General features: G+C 33.3%; 1 protein-coding gene across 1 annotated transcript; it reads right to left on the reverse strand.

Annotated features, from left to right (window-relative positions):
• Positions 1-4,319: 4,319 nt before the first annotated feature.
• Positions 4,320-7,049, reverse strand: LOC107792955 (xyloglucan endotransglucosylase/hydrolase protein 3-like). Its single transcript, XM_016615219.2, has 4 exons — positions 6,619-7,049; positions 6,424-6,524; positions 5,878-6,083; positions 4,320-4,871 (listed from the first exon to the last, which is right to left on the reverse strand). Exons 1-4 carry the CDS (start codon positions 6,797-6,799, stop codon positions 4,517-4,519), a joined length of 843 nt encoding a protein of 280 aa, XP_016470705.1. The 5' UTR covers positions 6,800-7,049; the 3' UTR covers positions 4,320-4,516.
• Between the last annotated feature and the right edge of the window lie 1,792 nt (positions 7,050-8,841).

Raw genomic sequence — 8,841 nt, forward strand, 5'->3', positions numbered from 1 at the left:
GAGTCCGTGCATAGCTACTATTATGCTAAGTCCGGGGTAGTCTAGGACCCAAATCATGCTATACTTGCTATAGTTGAAACCTTATTGTTAATTTAAATTGCTTAAATCATATTGAACTTGGTAAAAGAATTTTTAAAAACATTAAATTTCGTTTTTCTTGACCGTTAAATGAGAATTGACATTTTCTTGGATAATTGCTCCTTCAAGAATTCTTGATTGACTGTTGAATGTGTTTAGTTTTTGTGGAGCGGGCCAAACGCCTCAGCAGATTAAATAGATGCATCTATGGTTCGCGCCGTTCGACCCTCGGCAGTGCATAGTTTAAATATTTATGTTGGAGCGGGCCGTACGACCTCAACATGATTTGCGCATGATTGAATTGATTGCTTTGAAATTTACAATAAATGATATTGCCTCCTTGCCTGAGATAAATTATTAAATAATGGGAAATAAATTTGAAGATTTCTTAATTATAAAAGAATTTCTTGCTTACTTCAAAATATTGAGCTTGCAACCGTTTTGTATATAATCCATACTTAATTTTATCATTGATATCCTCTTTATAGCCCATAGTAAGTGTCGAAGTCAACCCCTCATCACTATTTCTTCGAGGTTAGGCGGGATACTTAATGGGTACGCGTTGATTTACGTACTCATACTACACTTGTTGCACAATTTTGTGCACGTATATATATGTTTAGTGGCCTTGTGGGCGCAACGGCGCGGTTATGGCGGGGACTTAGGTGAGTTGCATTCTATACTACGATCCGCAACCAGCAGAGTCTCCTTCAGAGTACTTATATTTTTTCTGTCCAATTTGTATTTCGGACAGCTGTTGTATTTTATTTTATATTCCTAGTTAATACTCATGCACTTATGACATCGGGTTTTGGGATGATTTTGGGTTGTTCTGTATTGAATTTGTTAAAAATATTATTATTTATTCTGGATATTCTACCTTTTACTATTTAATTGAAGAAAAATATGATTTCAAAAATATTAAAATGAGAACCCAATTAAGTATTTATTTTTGGACTTGCCTGGCAGTGGTGTCTGGCGCCATCATGACCTTTAATGGATTTTGGGTTGTGACATTAGTTTTAGGAAATTATTAAATGCCACTATCGCGTTACGCAAGCGAATCCTCGATTAGAACAAGAGACTAATTAAATTAGGAAGTAATTAAGCTATGGAGATTATAGAATTAATTTACTAAATATTAAACATCACGCTACGCAAGCGAGTTCGTGAATAAAAGGCATATCAATGAAAAAATTAATTAACAATATCTAAAATACAAGTCATTAACGGGCTAAAAGGCATTTTGGAGTTATTAGCAGCTATGGATCAAACGACGAGCTAGTCAATGAGTAAAATTCAAGCCCAATATAACCTGGTCCACTTATTCGTTCAAATCAGCCTAAACTCAATACCCATTAGCAGTCAAAAGCCTAGGACCCACTTCAATTTTGTAAGACTCCCATAAATATCACATTGAATCTTCATTCTCTAATTTTAATAAAATCCTATTCAACTGATCCGTTTAGCAAATAACTTGAAACATACGAATTAACTCTAAGCCACAATTGTTATACTAAAATGCAGTTGCAAAGCTAACGAGAGAAACTGAAAATCAGCATAACATCACAACAATTCTCAAACTAAGAACGAATCACCACATAAATATATAAACAATGTGCAAGTAATATAAGCTCAGCAACATTAAACATCAAGCCATGCACGAAATAAAGATCTAAAGTAGAAATGGACCTTGAGCTTAGCAATTTAGACTTGCAATATATAGAGATCCTTTATAAAATTTGGAATAACAGCTACTACAACACGTTATAGATCCGCGATGGAAGACCTCGCCGGAACCACGAACGAAATCTCGTCATGAACTCAAACCCGACTCAACCCAATTGCACGCTGCTTTGAGGAAGAACTACGATGGTTTTAAAGGGGGTTTTTGCTGCATTTTCCAACTAGGTTTTAACAGAGAAAAGGGACTGTTTTGGATGGTGTTTCACTGGTGGTTGTACAGCTAAAGCAGTAGCGACGAACTAGTGGAATTACATCTGTTTCGGGATGGGTTTGAGATAATTTTATGACTGATTTTCAGTGACTCGTGAAGGTTTAGTGAGGAGGAAAAATAATATCACCTAAGGAAGAAGGAGTAGTGAGTGGCGTCTCCCCCCTTTAAGTTCTAGGTTTTCTCCTTATATAGAATGTGTGAGAAGGAAGCTTGGGGCCCGATTTTCTTTTTTGGCGACTTTAGTAACGTGGTGCAGGTGGAGTTTATTATGGAGGGATAAGGTGGGGGGTCCACATTTTAAAAAGTGAAAAGAATGTTTTTCCTTATAAATCTACTTTTCTTGTTTTCTGCTTTTTGCTTCAAACGTCTCTCTTCTTTAATTTTATTTTTTAAAATAATTTTTTTTCTATGTAAGAATAAACTAAAATAACTTGCTATAATAGGAAATATATTAAACAAAGGCCAAGTAATTCTTTTTGTTTTTTGGTTTTTAATTTTCTCAAATAAAACCTATAAAAGGTGAAACAAAAACTAAAATATATAAAGATTAAACTTAAAACTATTTAAATACTAAAAGTGGTGAGAAATTCAAATGTGGTAAAAAAATTAGATGCTCACACGCCTAAGTACGAAATTACCATACGAAACTATTGGAACCATCAAAGTTTCATTCCGTGGTCGTTTGCACAAAAGTCAAACTCCGGTCAACTCTTTTCATTTAAGCTTCCAAAACAAGAATATATTGTTCTTTCGATTAAATCTCGAATCATCCGAACACCAAACTCAACCGCGCGCGCAAGTCATAATACACATTATAAAATTTTTTGAGGTTTTAAGCCACTGAACGGGACGCTAATTCTTAAAATGACAAGTCGGGTCATTACAAAAAGGAATGAAGATGAGGAGGAGAACTCTGTCGCTAATCTAGCAGGACTGAATGGGCACATCAACCGAGATAAAATCTGGAAAGTATAAAGGAGAGATGAATTGAGAAAATATTCAAATTGGCAAAAGGATGTGACATGGGTCACTAGTATTATTTTACACAATCAAATAAAGCACTAAAGTCTTTGAGATACCATAGAAGGAAAAGTCTTTCACAAAGGAAGGAATATTTTATTAGAAGGAGATAGCATGGAATATTTTAAGAAGCAAATAAATTGGTCTAGTAAAGAAGGAAAAAAAATCTCGTTGAAAAACTACAAGAAAGGATGATTGAAGAGTGGTCTTTGATAGACAAGGATTATGGAAAGTCAATCATGAATTCTTGAATAGCACGTGGAGAAAACGATCCAAAAGCAATTCTTTGTAGTATTTAAAAGCCCATGTGAAGAGCTTCTTTATGAAAATATCTTTTTGGTCAAATCTAATCTCCTTTAGATTTAAAAGGTGCAAGCTGTGAGAAGCAAAGAATGAACTGTTGGAAAAGTAATTCAGGAGATCCAAAACAAAGTGAAACGATATAATAGACATGATTGCAGTAAGTAGGAGATTCAAAATGGAAGGGAAATATAACATAATGAGAGACAATTTGAGTGCTGCCCCTTTCTTTAATAAAGCATGGAGCACGACAATTTGAGTGGAAAACACAACATAATGGGAGACAATTTGAGTGTTGCCCCTTTCTTCAATAAAGCATGGAGCATGGAGCACTCCCTGGATTTCCGACATGGAGCACTTAAATGAATCGAGCTCATCTCTCATGAAGGAATCAGAGGCACCTCTCTTGAGCCAAATATCAGTAAAATATTGCGGGCATCAATAAAAGACCAATCAACAACAGCTCTCAAAACTCGCCTATAAGAAGATTGACAAGCTCAAGGGTTAGATATGTAGCCTTCTATATAATTGTCTATCCAACTACAAGTTCTTTATTCTACTATTAACAAGTATTGGAATTTACTTTTAGTAGATTTAGTGTGTACACAAAAGAGTGAAGAGAAGCCGAAAAGAAAATACTTTTAATGGATGGATTTAATTTTTTAAATGATTTGGTTGAAAAGAAAAATGCCACATTAGAGTGATTTTTCAGTTACGATGCCCAAAATAGATTGATTAGTTTCACCACAATTTCCATTGGTGACTTTCTAAGAAGTCAACTCTCTGTATGCATTCAAAACATCTTTTTCCTATTCAACATAGTAAAAGGAAAAAAGAAGAAAAATTAGAGAAAGAGTAAGAACTAAAAAGAATGAAAACTTTAGATATGACGATGGCTCTATACGGGTCTACCATGTTCACCCTTGTAGAATTGATTTGTTTGCTTATTTATATGTAGTATTTAAATTGGTCTATGGTATGGGTAGAACCGTAGAAGTTTAGAGTTCGAAACATGACTATTGATACTGGACTGCAAAAGATGTAGTGTTTGTACTTAGATTAGTAAAAACAAGAGTCACTTTAATCACTAGTATTGGGAGCAGGAATTTGATTTAAGTTGGCCAGAGAACAAAATACAACGATTTAGATTACTACTATATGTTAGCATTCTGGAAAATCTTTGGCGTTCCTCAGGCAATAGTCATAAGTCATGTGTTTTTCCCTCACATCTTCATATAGCTGCTGTTGTTTTGGGCTAAGCTTCCAGTAATTGATTCTATTCCAATAATAGCTATTTCTGTAGCAGTATTGAGGGTTTGATTTTTGATATTGGCAGCCATTAATTGAAAATTCGCGAAAATAAGCTGTGAAGGGTCCTTGGCTCCAGTCAACTTCTCCAATCCAAACTGTTGCATTCCACATTGTTGCTTCTATGTGCATTTTGTTTGATGGATAGTTCACTCCAAGATTTGTATTGTTCTTGAAAACTCTTATGGGAATATCATCCACATATAACCTTGAGAGAATTAAGTGAAAAACCGTTATTATTTTCTTATTTAGTACTACGTACAGATAGTTTCAAATTTGATAGAAATGAAAATTTTAATCGAGATAACACATAGTATACGTCACTTGATTGATGATTATTTTTTATCCATGTCGTATGAACTAGGTGGCCAGAAGCAATGTCTATCATGGGCGAAAGATAATTGAGTACAAATCGTATACATACGTATATAATACGTGAGACGAAAAAGAAATAAAGAACGTGTGTACATAATGCTTCAATGATATTCATTTCAAGCTTACTGACTTTATGTCATACCTCATACGTTAACTTCATCGATTACCTTAAACTTCGAGGTAATTTCTTAACTATACGAAATCCTCATGGAAGGCGTCTATAATCAACATTTTCCCATTTCGTTTGCTTCTTTTTTTTTATTGGTAAGAGGGGAAACCCGCTGCTACAACCTTTACCACAACCTCTACTCTCCGGGTGAGCACTTTGTGCGCACTGGGTAAACCCTCTATGTAATAGCCTGCAAACCACACAGGGGATGTAAACCGCACTAGGCAAGCCCTGTGCGACATGCTCAACCCAGAAGGCATTGAGGGGGGAATCGATCACAGGTCATCCGTATGGATGACCGCCCTCCAAACCAACTGGGCAACCCCGAAGGGTTTCATTTCGTTTGCTTGTTGAGCTCATTTTTATCGATATATTGTATTGTTTCATTTGGATTATTTGCTCAAAGGAATTGTAGATGATATATAATTATTTAAAACTGAACATTATACTAGTTCAAAATATCAACTCATCGGGCACGTATGATGGTTCTTAATTAAGTAGATATACCTAATTCCATTTATATGATCTTTTGAATAGTTCAGTTTTAGACAACTATATCAGCAGAATTTCCCGTTATCAAGGTACACAATAATTTAAAAAAAAGTAAATAAATATGTGTCAAAATAAATAAATATAATTTTAAAAAAAATTATATGAGTTTATTACTTACACAATTTGATACTGATTCCAAAGAATTCCATATGTGTGAAAATCAGCTGTAGGATCAAACCAGAGATTAAACTGTTGCTCCCTATGCCCTTCATCATTTGCAAAGATATTTGTATTTAATGTATATTTGCCATCTCCTCCAAAGAACTCAAAATCAACCTCATCATGTTTGGGTCTTGCTGGTTCATTAACTTCCTTTGATATTAACTGCAAATTAAACAACCACAATTGCTACTATATACTATCTCCTTAGTATTGTAGCTAAACTTAATATTCTACTTTAGTCAAATTGAAAGTGCACAACAAAATCAAACTAATGTCTTATTTTACTCCTTTATAGTATATAGATATGTGTGATGTGTGTTATACTTCTTTTCAACTAATAGGTCAAATTTAATGACATGTTTAGGATTGGCTATGCACCATGAAATTTTATACAATACTATCCAATTTATAAAAAATTATATAACATCATTGCAAAGTAGAAAAAAGTTACAAAGTATATATCATAATTAGATTTAGATGTTAAGAAAGTATAAGATCTTACATAGAATGTTGTTATAACTCCTTTACTATTCTTCTTTGGTAACTTTAACTTGATCCGAAAATCTCCAGACCCAAAATTTTGTTTCGAACTAAATCCAGCACCTGAATTTGACAAATAAATCATATTGTTATACTACTGCGGATGGAGATGAATTTGACAAAATATAAGCCAGTAATTAGAGATATTAGAGTGAACCTGAATATTGGTCAATCAATAGCTGAACTTCTTTTCCCTCGTCAGAAATTGTTAGATGGTTACCTCCCCATATCTGATAATATGTCTGGTTAAAGGGAATTTCGTATGCATTACCATTGCTTGCATATTGAGTAGCAACAAGAAAGAGAGTAATTAAGAGACCAGTTTGAAAGTGAATCATCGTAAGAAGAATAAAAAGAATAAAGAAACCAATTGATTTGGTTTTGTTGAATGACTTAAATGCAGTAAACTTAGGTTACATATATAGAGGGTGAAAAACATCAGCAATCTTGATGATTTTTCCGTTATTAGTATTGGATTTATGAAAAACTTTCAGTACAAAAATGATAGTAAAAAGTTTGTACACGCACAGTAAACTCGCAATGCATACTTATTTCTATATGTTTTTTTGATCTTTTAAAGATCTACGTAATATAGGAGAAATTAGACAGAGCATAAGATTATTTATAGGTTAATAGCATAATTAGATAGAGCATAAGATTATTTATAGGTTAATAGCATCGGTGAGAATCATTACATACGTGAATAAAATCTAATTGTGCTCTTCCCTTCCCCTTCCCTAATCCGTCCCCCGTGTAATAGAAAACAACTGTAAAAAAAAAAAAAAAAAAAAAAAAAGGTTACATAAATTGAGGATACTGAGGTAGTGATTCTAAATTCATAACACTGGGAAAAAATCTGACGTTTATACGGTAAAACTGTATATAGTAACACATATTTGTATTCAAATAACTATAATCGCAGTAATATTGTTTAGGTAAATAAACGACCATCCTAGCCTTAAAATCAATGCTTTTTCTGATTTCCTACAAAAGAAATAACAGCAAAGTATCTTACAAGTGATCCTCCGAAGGTAATGAAATAGTGCTTAAAATTTTCTTTGCCGTATAGAAAAGACTACTTGCTATAATTAGCAAATTAAACGAAGGAATTTCATAATTTGTTGTAACTACATAGTCCTCTATAGAAAAGGCTCTACCTAAAAGACATTTTTGAAACCGGCTTATGAATGAATTAAGAAAGAGTTTAACGTATGTATACTCAGGGGCGGACCTAGAACATTGAATACGGATTCCCGGGAACACAATAACTCTTGCGTAGATCCTGTATTTATATTAAAAAATTTACTAAATATTTGTAAATATGTAATTGTGAACCCAGTTATTATTGCATATTAATTTGAAATTACGGTAGGAACCCATAAGCCTCAAATCCTGGATCCGCCTCAGTGTATACTAATAGTGTAAATTCTTTTCATATTATATGATTACATAAAAAGATTATTACATGTGATGTTTGAGATTATCTCTATACATGGAATATTAATTCTTTTGTTTAATAAAATATTTATCCTGCCAGGTTAAATTTGAGATCTCCATCTCTAAACGGAATTTTAGTACTTATTTTACACGTTGAATATACTAATTAATTTGCATGAATCATGATTTAATTTGTCCCACACAACATCATAGAGTATTTCTTTCTCTCTTTTATCTCCCTTCCAAAGAAACTATCATTCTTATGTTCTCGAGTATCTTATTAGTAGGAGCATTTGAAAAGATATGATATACTACGATTTTTAAAGTGGGTTTTTATCTACAGTAGTACCTTTTCCTTCTTCTTTAAGAATCACATTAACCAATTCATCAAGCAACACCAACATTCATAAAACTTCACTTTTGCAACCATATTACAGTCTCTCTTCCTCTAGATGCAGTTCACAGTTGCAACCTTTCTGATGATATTCTCTTTAATTCCTTTTTAAGCAACTTGTGACGGACACGAAATACAGCTATATTAAGAGAAGGTAAGATGTGTAAGTTATACCACGCTATATATATTTACAGAAAAGATAGAATCATTTCCTTATTAATCGAAATTAAATTAAATAGCACATTAAATGTTGTACGGAAAGAGAGGGATTCAGTGATCCAATTTGATTACCTGCATGATAGACCTCAACAGAAAACTAAAGAGTAATGGCAGTTTTGGGTTCAAATCTTGTCTTCGCAACATGTTCTTTTGCCAAACCACGTGAAAGTCCTTATATGGAGTGTCAAAAAGATCTTTAAAACCGAGAAGCAGAGAAGCGAAAGATTAAATGGAGGAACATTTCGATATGAATATGACATAGGGGATAAAATCATAACCATAGTAATTAAAATTAAAGAAATTGCGCTACTAAAAGCATTTTGCACCCCA

Source organism: Nicotiana tabacum, chromosome 4, assembly GCF_000715075.1.
Source record: "Nicotiana tabacum cultivar K326 chromosome 4, ASM71507v2, whole genome shotgun sequence".
Taxonomy (NCBI): domain Eukaryota; kingdom Viridiplantae; phylum Streptophyta; class Magnoliopsida; order Solanales; family Solanaceae; genus Nicotiana; species Nicotiana tabacum.

Coding starts and splice junctions, on each gene's coding strand:
- LOC107792955 (XM_016615219.2), bottom strand. CDS start 6,799: ATGATTCACTTTCAAACTGGTCTCTTAATTACTCTCTTTCTTGTTGCT. Junction 6,525..6,618: donor ATTGATTGACCAATATTCAG/GTTCACTCTAAT, acceptor TGTCAAATTCAG/GTGCTGGATTTAGTTCGAAA. Junction 4,872..5,877: donor TGGAATCAGTATCAAATTGT/GTAAGTAATAAA, acceptor AATTCTCTCAAG/GTTATATGTGGATGATATTC.